The sequence below is a fragment of the Python bivittatus genome, unplaced genomic scaffold (genome assembly GCF_059951505.1).
Source record: "Python bivittatus isolate LINGU-HERP-01145 unplaced genomic scaffold, Pbiv_v1 ctg000470_np1212, whole genome shotgun sequence".
In the NCBI taxonomy this organism is placed as follows: Eukaryota; Metazoa; Chordata; class Lepidosauria; order Squamata; family Pythonidae; genus Python; species Python bivittatus.
Window position 1 is genome coordinate 3,745,225 of NW_028277065.1, and position 14,379 is coordinate 3,759,603.

General features: G+C 39.1%; 2 protein-coding genes across 2 annotated transcripts; both read right to left on the reverse strand.

Annotated features, from left to right (window-relative positions):
* Nucleotides 1–406: 406 nt before the first annotated feature.
* On the reverse strand, nt 407–1,309 carry LOC148215661 (vomeronasal type-2 receptor 26-like). The gene has a single exon (XM_088143074.1). The coding sequence runs from the start codon at nt 1,304–1,306 to the stop codon at nt 407–409; it is 900 nt and encodes a 299-aa protein (XP_087999200.1). The 5' UTR covers nt 1,307–1,309.
* Nucleotides 1,310–2,802: 1,493 nt separating this feature from the next.
* Nucleotides 2,803–11,479, reverse strand: LOC148215662 (extracellular calcium-sensing receptor-like). The gene is made up of 5 exons (XM_088143150.1): nt 11,439–11,479; nt 9,490–9,781; nt 7,576–8,403; nt 3,384–3,611; nt 2,803–2,874 (listed from the first exon to the last, which is right to left on the reverse strand). Exons 1-5 carry the CDS (start codon nt 11,477–11,479, stop codon nt 2,803–2,805), a joined length of 1,461 nt encoding a protein of 486 aa, XP_087999276.1.
* Nucleotides 11,480–14,379: the final 2,900 nt, after the last annotated feature.

Below are 14,379 nucleotides of genomic sequence, written 5' to 3' on the forward strand. Positions count from 1 at the left end.
CTAGAGAAAGACTATAGTTCTAAGCAAGGCAACCAGAATAGATTAAAGGTTGAAGGAGAGGAGAGGAGAGGAGAGGAGAGGAGAGGAGAGGAGAGGAGAGGAGAGGAGAGGAGAGGAGAGGAGTGGAGAGGTGAGGAGAGGAGAGGAGAGGAGAGGAGAGGAGAGGAGAGGAAAGGAAAGGAAAGGAAAGGAAAGGAAAGGAAAGGAAAGGAAAGGAAAGGAAAGGAAAGGAAAGGAAAGGAAAGGAAAGGAAAGGAAAGGAAAGGAAAGGAAAGGAAAGGAAAGGAAAGGAAAGGAAAGGAAAGGGATAATAAATATCCACAGCTAAATGGCTTAACTATCTTTCATACCACCCCAACCCGATCCTGGTTATATTCACAAGGCAACCACTGGAAAAGTGGTATCTTCAGGTTTTCCTGCTGATTAACTGCTCTCTTTTATTTAGTTCAGGCCTCAACAGAATAATGTAGCATTTAGGAGCAAAGATGCAAACCAGCAAACCTGCACTGGACGATAAGATAGAGAAGATCTCCACGGTGACCACATATTTTCCTTTGGTGCTCCTGCAAGTTGGAAGAAAAGTCAGCCACACACTGCAAAACACCAACATGCTAAAAGTGATGAACTTGGCTTCATTAAAGGTGTCTGGCAACTTCCGAGCAAAGAAAGCTACGCCGAAGCTGGCAATGGCCAGGAAGCCCATGTAGCTCAAAACACAGTAAAACATGATGGGGGATGACTCATTACATTGGAGGACAACTTCTTCACTCATGGAGAGCATGTCAGTATCTGGGAAGGGGGGAGAGGTTGTGAGCCACAGAAGGCAGATGCCTACTTGAAGAAAAGTACAAGAAAAAACAATGGAGCTGGCCAGTCTTCTCCCTGTCCACTTCCTCATCTTGGATCCTGGCTGTGTGGCCATGAAAGCCAGAACTACAATGATGGTTTTTGCCAACACGCAGGAAACAGCCAAGGTGAAGATGACCCCAAAGGTAGTTTGGCGGAGGAGACATGTGATTGTGACTGGTCTACCAAGGAAGAGCAATGAACAAAGAAAACAGAGCAGAAGTGAGAGGAGAAGAACGTAGGAAAGGTCTCGATTGTTTGCTTTGACAATATGAGTGTTGTGATGCTTCCAGAATGTCTTTATGACCAGAACTGTGATAGCAGACAACAAGAGTGTACAGCTGGCTAAGCTGATACCCAGCGGTTCTTCATAAGACAGGTAGCTTATGATCTTGGGAATGCATCCATTCTGGTCCCTGTTTGCATACTGATCTTGTGGGCATTTGAAACAGTCATCCATATCTGCAAAACTTTCCAAGATTAGTAAGAAAAAGCAATAGTATGTGATTTCTACTCCATTTGTTTAGTTGTATTTGTACGCTACTATCGGAACCTGTACTGACTTTTTTTTTCAGAGATCAATGGGAAAAGACATAAAAATTGGCCTATTACTGAATGAATAACACCTTAGAATGAAGGAGGATTATCATTTTTTTAAATAACTTGTATTTGGTGAATCTGACTCAACATTAAAAGCTAAAAATCACAATTTGTGATTTTTGCACCAATTTGAGAGTGGTTTTGTGGATGGTGAAAGTATCTATCTATCTATCTATCTATCTATCTATCTATCTATCTATCTATCTATCTATCTATCTATCGTATCTATTTTTATTAATTACAGCAATTCCAGATCTGTATGGTAAGTATAAACAAAGAATGTTGAAAGCAAAATGGAAAATACCATACAGGACCAAGTAAACAAAGCAAATAATCAGTGTGATAGAAATCTATTGTCAAGCAGAACCAAAGGCTTCATGAAACAGTGTTAATTGTGCTACTTTTTGAAAGAGAAACAGTATAGGAGGTATACACACAACAGGGAGGTTGTTGAGAGTGGAAAGGCTGCCATCTCTAGCCAGGCAGATTCCATTATGTCAAACCTTTCCCTGATATATCACAGTTCTAAGGCATATAATCTGTTTAAGATAACAAACTATACTTTGAATTAGGTCCAGAACCATACTGGTAACCAGCACTAGTATTAATAAAATGCTAATATTGCTGTTTTTCTGCACCTGTTGAATCTGGCTACCAACATTCTAGCCTCTGAATATTATAACACCTGTAGCTTCTTGGTCATCTTTAAAGGCAGTATCACATTCAATGTCACAGCTTAGTCAAATTCGTGGGCAATAAAAGAAGGAGTTACCACTGCTGAGCATCATGGTTCAAATAGGTGTGTAAATGGAACACTAGCTGAAGGTGAGAGAAGGCATTCCTGCCACAACTCCTACATGTTGCTTGTGCTGCAGCCCAAAATCTTGTTGGGAAGTGCAACTTTGGGAACAGTATTATTGGATTACTGAGATAATCTAAATCCATTTTCTAGTAATCTTAATTAAGAGGTGGCCGAAGTGTGTTAAACAAAGTTTAAAATATTTTTGTTGCACATTACATTCCCTCTTACGAACAGGTAGGACACTATATACAGAAGTAAGATGTGGTTATTCATATTATAGGAAAGGTAAAAAATAGCTATAGAAATTCATGTTGTATTAGCAGCACTTTCTCTTCTTTTGCTTCAGTTTATTAATACTTTAGGCACCACCTCACCTGTTTTATTAGATATCAACCCACTTGGACAAGAAATGCAATTATAGCAACAAAACGGTTCTCCCTCCCTTGCTTCCTTCCGATAACCAGGCTGGCAATTGGCATTACACACAGAAATAGGTTGTGTCTGTTGGCAATATAAGATGAAAGTCATCCTCAACAGCATGGCCTTGGAATCATTCATGCTTGGGCCAGAACATGGCATGCAATCAACGTTCCACTTTTTTCTACGTAGAATAACTGATACTGAAACTTTTAGCAAGAAGAAGAAGAAACAATGTTCTTCTAATATTAAGTTATTGATTTAACTGAAATTTCTACAGTTTAAGAAAAAGCTTGAATCTTGTGAGAGGTGTGAGAGACAATGCTGTGTCAGAAAGCCCAACCCCACCCCCCCCACCCCCGCTCCCAAAAGCCCAACCCAATGGAAATTCTGATGTTGGAATTCTGAATGATCAATGGAGAACTCTTGGTGTGCGGGAACCTAAGATTTTACATTTTTAGCCACCATTATACCTTGGGAAAAATCAAGAGCTCTTGATAAAATGATATAAATTCTTTTCTTTAATTGACTGCAGTTATAGGAAAACTGGAGAACTATAAGCAGGAAGAAATTGTATTCTTTGGAAGAATTGATATTAGAAGCCTCTGATTAAGGGTGTGTATTTCAACCTATATTCACTGGAATTAATGATATGAATATAATCAAGAATTCACAAAGCTCAGGTGTTTCCAACAGATAGTAATAAGATTTTACCTACCTGGTTATATCCCCTATGCCATATTATCTCCTCTTCCTTAATTAGAAGTTCTTTGTCTGCAGATGCCCATGGATCCATCTTTCCAACTTTCACTCCAATGAAAGACTGGTTTGGGAATGTGACCCAGTTGATGATGTCAAATCCTGCAATCAGATAGCCATCCTGGTCAAAGGAAATTTTGTCTCCAGCACTGTTGTTAAGCAATAATGATTTCAGGAGATGAGAAAGCTGAATTGAAAAGAAAGGGATAAATATGATTCAGGTTCTGTTGGCTCCAATTCCAGATTGAGGATATTGCAAAGGAGGCTCATCTGACATTTAAGACATTGAAAACATTCATTTCAGCATCAGAACAGGATTCCTTTATTTGTTAAAACTTCTTACACATTTAATTTTATGACCCTGTTCTAAAAATTAGTTCAATTTGGCTTTAAAACACAATGATGAAAATTTTGAAAAAGAAATGAAGCATAGCGTGAAATCCTCTATTATTACGGTCATTGTTTATAGGACAAGATTTTCTCTAGTTGTCTTCATGTCTCTGCTGAGAGCTGTTTTCTTTCTATGGATTTTTGTTTGCTTCTTTCTTTTTGGGCTTCGAAATCAGTTTTGACTCCTGGCAGCTGCCTGGCAAGTCCCTGCAGTTTTCTTGGCAAGATTTTCAGAAGTGGCTTGCCATTTCTTTCTTCCTAGGGCTAAGAGAAAGTAACTGGCCCAAGTTCACCCAGCTGGCTTCATGCCTAAGGCAGGACTGGAACTCCCAGTATCCCGGTTTCTAGCTTGATGACTTAACAAAGACAGAAGTAGAAAAGTGTTCAACCATGGACATAATTTTGAACAATAACATCATTCCTATATTATATTATATTATATTATATTATATTATATTATATTATATTATATTATATTATATTATATTATATTATATTATATTATATTATATTATATGATATAATATAACATTATATTTTGAACAATAACATTCCTATATTATATTATATTATATTATATTATATTATATTATATTATATTATATTATATTATATTATATTATATTATATTATATTATATTATATTATATTATAATGCTACTACAACAGTAGACCTAATGAGAGGGGATATATAAAATGTATGAGAAAATTGTGCATGGACAGAAGACCTACATCCACACTAATTGAGAAACAACTAGTTATCCAAATCTTCAACATAATGAAGAGGAAGCTGCACTCACAACTTGAGATAGACCAACTCCACATTACAACCCAGACTCAAGCAGACCTGGAAGAACAACTGGATGTGCAGCCAAAACCTGATGCTGGAACGTCACTGCCACCCCCTCCATTACAGAGCACAGCAGCTGATATGTTGGGGAAGGGAATTCAATGTTTAATTCATTGAAAGGGGTACACAGAGGCAGAACATGTGTGGGAGAATGCAAGGGATGTACACACTCCTGTATTGGTTCACAACTTTCATCAGCATTTCCCTAACAAGCCAAAGCCTCACAAGTTACCTGAATCTCCCCATGTTCAAGAACAAGCAGAGGAAGTTGTGAGTGAATGGGTGAAAGGTTTGGCAGGGGCCTGGGGCAGGAAAGTGCTCAGATAGAAATTGCTCAGCCTTCGACTTCCATCCATCTCCCAAGGGGCAGGGGAGCTGATCTTCCTAACTTTGTAGCTGTTTTGGAGAAGGAGCTGCCTGATATGGAGGAGTCATCAGGCAACTCAGAGGGAAGCACCACATCTGCACTTTCATCTCTACCACTGTTGTCCAGTTCCCCTGACAACTTGGAGGGGGGGTCTGACTTTGAGGCGGAGGATGATGTGATGGAATGTATCTATGAGAGGAGAGTGATGTGGGAGATCAAGGCTATCAGGAAGGAGGGGGTGCATTCCGGGAGGGAGGAGGAGGCAAGAGGCAACATAGTCTGCAGAAGGAGCATGGGAAGCAAAAGACGTTCAGGATAGCCACTCCCCAGAATCTCACAGGGGAGACTCACACTAATTACTGTAGTATTGATTTAGTTCGGCAAGATTCTGTATACAAGGTGTAAGCTAATAAAGGAACCATACTGGACTGGACTGTTTCACCATTGCTTTTGAGCTGGGCCTGACAGTCTACATGAATGACGTCAAGCTGTATGCTAAGAGTGAACGAGACATCGACTCACTGATCCACCTGACTCAGATCTACAGTGAGGACACTGGGATGTCATTCGGACTGGAGAAGTGTGGCCAGATAGGAGTGAAAAGAGGGAAGGTAGTTAAGACTGATGGGGTGGGCCACATAGCAGACACAGAGACCAGCTACAAGTACCTTGGTATCCCACAGTCACATGGAAACCACAATGAGGAGGCAAGGAGGACAGCAGCATCCAAGTACCACCAAAGGATAAGACAGGTCCTGAAGAGCCAGCTCAGTGGGAAGAACAAGATCCATGCCATCAACACATACACCCTGCCAGTCATGAGATATCCTGCTGGTATAGTGAGCTGGCCAAAGGAGTACATGGAGGCTGCTGATGTGAAGACCCAGAAGCTCCTCACAATGTGTGGAGGTCTCCGCCCCAAGTCCAACACCCAGAGACTGTACACCAGCTGGAACGACAGTGGGCAGGGTCTGATGAGTGTCAAAGCCACTGTCCTGGATGAAACCCAGAGCATCCAGGAGTACATCAGTAAGATAGCATCCAAAGATGAGCTGCTGAGAGAATGCATGAGGCAGCACCAGACATGGGAGGAAGTTCAAGTGGAGGAAGTACCATGGCAAGACAAGTGCCTGCATGGGATGTACCATTGAAAGATAGCTGAGGTGGCTGACATTGGGAAATCCTAGCAGTGGCTGGAAAGGGCTGGACTAAAAGACAGCACTGAGGCACTAATAATAGCAACACAAGAACAGGCACTAAGCACCAGATCCATAGAAGCAGGGGTATACCACACTAGACAGGACCCAAGGTGCAGGTTGTATAAAGAAGCCTCAGAGACAGTCCAACACATAGTGGCAGCGGGTAAGATGCAGGCAGGAACAGCATATACTGAACGGCACAACCAAGTAGCTGGCATTGTGTACAGGAATATCTGCACAGTGTATGGGCTAAACCCTCCCAAGTCCTGATGGGAGATTCCCCAGAAGGTCATGGAGAATAACAGGACTAAGATCTTGTGGAACTTCCATATCCAGATGGACTGGCAGATACTGGCCAATTAACCAAACATCATCGTAGTAAAGGACCAGAAGACAGCAGTGATGATGTAGCAGTGCCAGGTGACAGGAACATCAGGAAGAAGGAGTCTGAGAAGCTGGAGAAGTACCAGGGCCTGAAGGAGGAACTAGAGAGGATGTGGAAAGTCAAGGCCAAAGTGGTCTTAGTGGTGGTAGGAACACTCAGGGCTGTGATTCCTATCATGGGACAGTGGCATCAACAGATTCCAGGAACAACATCAGAGCTCTCTGTCCAGAAAAGTGCAGTGCTAGTAAGAGCTAAGGTACTGCCCAGAACCTTCAAACTCCCAGGCCTCTGGTAGAGGACCTGAGATTGAGGAAGGCACATAACGCTTATATGGGCGAGAAGGGAATACACACACACACACACACACACACACACACACATATATAATATGATATTATATGATGATAGATAGATAGATAGATAGATAGATAGATAGATAGATAGATAGATAGATAGATAGATAGATATGATATGATATGATATGATATTGGATGGTGGGATGATTCTACACTATAGGGAGATCCAGACATAGAAAATCCTCTACATAAGGATTTTGCATTCACGTATCTTCCGATTCACCTCCATTCACGTATCTTCCGATTCAAACCATTTTCCCTATGTACTTTAGAATATAAGTTTTTAAAAGAATGTGGTTTAGGTTTACCCTTGTTATGCTCAGGATGTTTCCTTTTAAATATTACTTAAGAAAATCCCTGACAATTTCATATCACAGGATAGATTTTCTAAATTTTTTGTTAAGTGAAATTTTAGGCATTTTATGGAAATGCATACGGGGCAGCAGTTAAAGGTTTTAGTGACCAGAATAATAATGACCTCTAAAACCCACTATCTGTGCCCATTAATTATACTGGCCAGGACTGGCAGAGATTATAGCTCTCCAACATCATGAGTGCCACAAATCATCACCATCTTCTCTGTTTAAATTATGGGGTTTATTACCTGCCAGAGCTGCTGACTGAGACACTTCCTTCTCTCTCTTCCACCCATTGCCTTGTGTCTGGAGATTGAGGAATAGATGGTGTGTAAGGCATGAGCCACCGCATGGGCAGCATTGTAGATGCTATAGCTCTGGCCTGTGATCCTCATTGGAAAGACATGCTCAGGAAGGTTCTCCAGCTTTTCCATTCCTGTGCAGCCATCCCCATTCTTATGATGGAACCTGGAGCCCTGGAAGGGACAGCCAAATGCCTGAGCCCAGAAATCTCTGATGAAACCATCCCCTTCTGAATTCAAAGGGTTTCTGTCCTTGAGAAATTGCTGGAATCCCTGGACTTCATTGGAATGAACTGCAAAGGATAAAGCCCCGTGGAATTCTCGTATAGACCAATCTTCATTTTGGATAAAGCTTTTTGGCTCCATCCCAGTGGTCAGAAGCCAAACATGTTCTTTGGGATTTTCTGTGACATGCTGAACTTCAGAAGATAGCAACCATCTCAAAAATATCATGGAGCGCATGTCTCCACTGAAAACCAGAACATTGGCTTTGCTATTCATGACGAGAGAGTAAAGTTTTCTTGCACATTTTATATACTCTACGTCGTAACATAAAATGAATGTATCTACCTTTGCAGCACAGATACCATTTTTGGAAAATTCTGGAATGATGACATGCATCCCATTGGCAAGAAAGAATCCAATCCAATTCCATTTGAAATGCTGGAGTAATCTCATAATCCCTCTGTACTGATAAAATACATTTGGAGTCATCTGATAGTAATAAAGCAGATGGTTCTTTTCTCTTACCGCCATTCCAGAGCCATACATGAACTGAAAATACATTGAGATAAGAAATATGTTGTTCAAAAGGTCATGAGTGTCCAGCAGTTTAATAAGCCAGAGAAAATGGGCTTTGTTCATTGGTACAATTTTCTGATTGTATTTTTTTCCACTTATTACAATCATTGGAGTTTAATAGTAAATGGCCCCAAGCACTGAATAGATTTTGGTAATGCCATTAAACTGTCTTCTCTTTGCTTCCAATTTCTACAGTTTACTGAAAAGTGTTTTAAGTAAAAATTCTTTCATACTTTTCAATAGTGTAGCACTCAGAGAAAGATACTCCTGAGCAAAATAAAGTGTACAACTCTGCAACAGTAAATAAGTCTCTAACAGGAGTATCCTGAATATAAAATTAAACAAAGTAAAACAAACTATATACACATTTAAAATTGCTGCAAATCTCTAGCACCAATTAATATATTAATCATTTAAAAAAAAACAGGAGGTTAAGCCTAATTATTATTAAATCTATTAACCTAATTGTTATTAAATCCAGCACACAAGTTAGTCAACCAGTTGCGAACTTTGATGAGCACCAGTATACTGTGTCATAGTTCTCCTATAACAGATAATAAAAAGATAAGTTTTTTTGTAACTAAGAGCAACTTTAATGAACATTCTTTGAAATCTGAGGACTAAAGCCTTGATGGGGGCCAGATCATACATATGGGCATAGCATGACTTTCTCCACTAATAGAGATTTAGTTCATATCCCGGGTAGACGACTTGGATACTCCAGCTGGGACTGCCATTCACTGATTATTTTCTTCTTCTTCTTCTTCTTCTTCTTCTTCTTCTTCTTCTTCTTCTTCTTCTTCTTCTTCTTCTTCTTCTTCTTCTTCTTCTTCTTCTTCTTCTTCTCCTCCTCCTCCTCCTCCTCCTCCTCCTCCTCCCCCTTCCCCTTCCCCTTCCCCTTCCCCTTCCCCTTCCCCTTCCCCTTCCCTTCCCCTTCCCCTTCCCCTTCCCCTTCCCCTTCCCCTTCTCTCTACTGTCAATAGCAACTATAATGAATATGTGTTAGCATGAAAACTCTCATGCAGTTTGTATCTTATTCTCTACATATAAATGACCTACCTGTGGAATCTTGTAGATTCCCAAAATATTGGGTTTCTGATGGGAACGTTCGGAGCTCAGATCCTCGGTAACTGCCAATAGGGTATCCTGGATGCCACACTTGTAGTTGGGCACCAGGTTGTTGTTGGAGGAGAGAAATTGTATTGCAGCATAATAGGTCCACTTGGAAGTTAAATAGTTGTCATAAATATTGAATCCCAGTGTAATATTGGGTAAGATCCTGGGGTTTTCATTGATTTCCTTTACAGCAAAGGCCAAAGCTAAGATGTGTTGATAATTCTCTGTCACAAGCCTGCAAAAAGGTTTCCATTAGCTATTGTCAGCATTTGACAGATTTTCAGTTCACTATTGTACTTTCAGCTTGTTAATATTGTTCATTTCAATTTTGTTTGTTGTTCATTAAAATGTTGTGAGATGTTGACTAAGCAGACAATTGCTCTTTTAATATGTACTACACTTGAGGCCATACATTTCCTAATATGACACCACCTTTTTTCACCTCTTAAGAGCAGTGTGACTAGCCTAGCTTACATGGAGAAGGTGACACTTTTTTAATGATCACAGTTTCAAAGGATGTGGGGAAAAGACAGAATCCTATGCAATCTTGGAAAAGAAAGTGGGTACATGGTGGTCTGCCTTAGTAAGCTTGTTTACAGGAAGGACATATTTGGGAGGTTTCATGGGAGTGGAATAGCTTATTTTCTAGTGAGGTTAGACAGGTGACTTGCTGATTACTCCTAAGGACTACAAGAAAAAGCTTTGATGAAAGAAAAACTATTTTAGAAGATAGCTATAAGTTGGTGGGGGATTGAAATGAAAATTATTTAAGCAGGCAATTTCACACAATATTGTCAAGACATATTTGCAAATAGCAAATAGATACAATGGCATTTCATATTTATGGAAATGATGTGGAAAGCACCTTCTGAGATTAATTTCAATGTACTATTGCAATGTGCCATTGAAATTCAACTATCCACTTTGTTTTTTTATATTCCAGATCAGAATGACATTCATATTTATTTCTCCATATAAGTATGACAAAATTTTCTTCTAAATACCTTTGTCAAAAGATCCACATTTTGAAATATGTTAAAACGTCTCAGTAGTATATAAAATGACTTTCTCTAATTGCTAAATTGAAATTGTAATTTAAAAAGAGAACTTACTGCTGTAGTAATGATTATGATAATAGCAAGAACAGCAACAACAACCCAAACAAGAGATATGGAGATTACTTGTTGGAAAATTTCTATATTTATAGAATTTATATTTATAAATTTATAATAAATATAATTTATTTATATAAAATATAATAAATATATAATTTATTATTTATATATTTCTTTTATCAGAAAAATAAGTTTTTTGAAATCTCCTTTTGATCTGTTGAAGTTGCCTTCAAATGAAACAGGTCAGTGCTTGAATGCAGAACCTGTTTCACCCAGAACATGACCATCCCAGGTAGCTCCCCTTTGCTGTTTTGGAGGGAATGGAAATGCTATGTAAGGAGTGCTAGAGATGTTTCCTACATGTTTGGTCCTACCAAGTATGAGATATAAATAGGGAAGAGGAAAAACAGGAAGGAATACCAACATCTCAGATAAGACAGGTCCAGGAGGATATTGGCTGAAGAAAATGTGTTTGGGTTTGAAGATGCTCAATGAAGCAATACTTCCATAGATGAAATCCCCTGACTGTGAATATCTGTGAACTCTTGACAGGGAATGCCATGCCTTACATTTAGCAACCTGAGTTTGGCTCACTGTGTCAGGAAACAGTAGCAGCAGGAGGATTAATATCAACATCCTGAATTCACATCTGCCCTGCAAAAGTTGATTCCTTTTTTCCCAATTTCCTGAATTATCATGAGAATCTCTGATTACAACACTTTGCAGTTTTATTATTAGTCACTACAATCTCAGGCAGGATTTAGCAAGTAGAATTACTCTGGTCTCTTTGGAGTGAAAATGTTGTGTTCCCGTGGCATGGCTTAATTGCAGGTATCAGTAATAATAGCACAGTTTATCTTCAGATTGTTTAAGCAGTATAGAGGAGTTCTTCCCGTGCTGTTGTTTGCATGAAGTCCCCATTTCCCTTATCTTCTTTGTTAATTTTAGTTACTTAGTTTTCTAGAAGAAGGTCGTTATTTGGGAAAGAAGAACATGTGATTTATTACATTCATACACAGTAATTTTCATTTCATTTCATTTCATTTCATTTCATTTCATTTATTTTGGAGGATGCCTAACAACTCCAGAGGGTAATTTGAGAACATGGCTGGAAATACCACTCCTTCCTTCCTTCCTTCCTTCCTTCCTTCCTTCCTTCCTTCCTTCCTTCCTTCCTTCCTTCCTTCCTTCCTTCCTTCCTTCCTAACATATATTTGATTACCTGAAGTATACTTGTCTTTGAATGTAGGGAGAAAAAAAAAAAACCTTTACCTTCTATGAAATCTAGTGATAGGAAGTGGAATTGGACATGTTTGGAAAAATAATTAGGGAAAATGGCTCTTCTGAATCACCTACTCCACCAAGCATTGAAAATGAAATGTGATACCATAACATAATACTCATTTTGATTTTGAAAAGAAAGTGGTCATAACATTATTTAACCCTGAAGCTGTATTAGATTCATACTCGTGTTGAACAAATTAGCATAGAATCTATCAAGTTTAATTTATAGCCCTGTTACTGTGAAAAATGTAGTTATTTCAAGTCATGGTTAAGTTTTATTCCTGTTCAAGTTTGAAAGAAAAATGCCATATCTTGTTACTTGTTGCACCAATATCAATTTGGACTAACCCTGACAAATGATCAGGTAGATGTGATAACACTTTGTTCCAAAAGTTGTTCCCATGGCCAGTAATTGCTTAGGTTTCTTTTGTGGCGGGCGAATCATAGATAGATAATATAGATACCATACAGATTTTTTTTATTGCATTATAGGGAGAGCAAAGTACAAATATGAGATAAACGTAAAATGAAGGCCAATACCTGGAGCCCAACGTCTGGTAGAAAACCTTCTGGTAGCTCTTCTGGTGCTTAAATACCCCTCTAGCCTGACTCTACTTTGACTGCCTATGGACATCATCACATGGACCACTACTCTTCCCCTCACTGTCACTGCAACACTGTCAGGTGGCCACCCTGCCTGGAACAGCAAACTATCCTCTTCCCAGCATTGCCATCCAGGATGCCCCAACCTCAGGTGTAGATCTCATGCAAAGAGAAGGCTTTTTCCTCTACTAGAGGCTGCTTTCTTCATCATGTTTTTCATTAGTGCAACTGAGATCCATATGGAAAATTCAACCTTACAGTATCATTGAAAGATGAATATCCTAAGGAAAATTGTTTGTGGAACAATATTTTACTGGTACTGACTCTAAATGATGCTCCCTAATGTTCTGCAGATGGTCATGGGGGGAATCCTATTCAACAAGGTTCCACGAAAGAAATCTTCAGCGTGATAATTCTTAGGAATATAATGTTGCCAAATCCATCTTTATTTGACCCTGATATGCTGCAGGTGATCACAAATGTTGCAAAAGTAACATGAAGACCATGGTCATGGCAATAAATTTGTTTCATGACCAGAGATTCTCTAAGTTGAATCCAATTCCATCAGGTTCTGATGCTGAGACAGAGATAGAGACAGAGAGATAAAACTGTACTAGATAAACATAAAGAGACAGAGAAGAAGAAAGAGAAGAGTTGCTCAATTTACCAGGCATCCTTGTTCTTCCGTTCCCCTCTTAATGTTTGTTGGTCTTTTTAAATACATTTCTAGCAGAATCTAGCAAATTAAAAGTAGTCATAACCTAAATCTCACATCAAGGTTTGGAACAATAGAGAGATATCAGGGTTTTGTTTTTTTTTAATCCTTCCTTCCTTCCTTCCTTCCTTCCTTCCTTCCTTCCTTCCTTCCTTCCTTCCTTCCTTCCTTCCTTCCTTCCGAGATAGCATGACAATTTATGTTTGGCAGAATAGGGTCAATGATAATCTTAAAGAAAGATTTCTTGAAGTGTCCAACACCAGGAGCACATGACTAAACTGAACATTGGAATATTAAATTATTAAGTGCCATCAGAAAAGTATTAGCGTTGTCAATGTGAAGACAGAAATATCTACCAATTACTGGAAAAAGAAGCAGGGGGAATTATTTCAGTGGCACTGGAAATATGAGGCTGTTCTTCCAACTGTTGCATACATTATTTGACTTTCAACAAGGTCTCTCCCTCCTTTCTTTCCTTCTGATGACCAGGCTGTAATCACTGCCTGGAAAGGTCAGGACTGATGCTTGTGATGAATACCAATGGAATGAGGGAATTCCTTTTCAATCTGAATTAACTTAAAACACCAAGGCCAGATTCTGATTTGGATGCCCCTTTATGTATTGTGTTCTGAGAACCCCTGGAGATGGGTGAAAGGCAAGATGACTGAAATGTCGATCCTTTGAAGGGAGATTAAAGAAATGGGAATATTTCGCTTGGATAAGCCAACATGAGGGGGTACGTACATGCAGAGAAAGAGAGACAGATATTTTATCAAACATAACTGAGGGTATAACCTGCAGCAGTTTAATTTGACCATTTGAATTGTGTGATTCACACCCTCAATAGAAGGTCTTTCTTAACCAAAGAAAACACAATGTCAATTTAAAAATGCTTATTGTTCATTAAATTTCATTTTACTTTACCTTACTAAATTTTAATTTCCTTTATTCAAACATCAAAATTACACAGCAATGCTTGTGGTTCTGAAAGCAAATCCAGTATTTGCAATTCTGTTTTCATCAAGTAGGTGACATTAACCATGATGTCAGCATGTGCAGTGAGTGGAATGTTAGAGTAGGTTCCAAGAATTAATATGTATCCATCCAGAAATATGA

Excerpts from the sequence above, each read along its gene's own strand:
- LOC148215661 (XM_088143074.1), bottom strand. The coding sequence starts at position 1,306 with ATGGATGACTGTTTCAAATGCCCACAAGATCAGTATGCAAACAGGGAC.
- LOC148215662 (XM_088143150.1), bottom strand. The coding sequence starts at position 11,479 with ATGCCACGGGAACACAACATTTTCACTCCAAAGAGACCAGA. Across the intron at positions 9,782-11,438 it reads TTCACTCCAAAGAGACCAGA|GCTTGTGACAGAGAATTATC; the intron begins GTAATTCTACTT and ends ACCTTTTTGCAG. Across the intron at positions 8,404-9,489 it reads GAATCTACAAGATTCCACAG|TTCATGTATGGCTCTGGAAT; the intron begins GTAGGTCATTTA and ends ATGTATTTTCAG.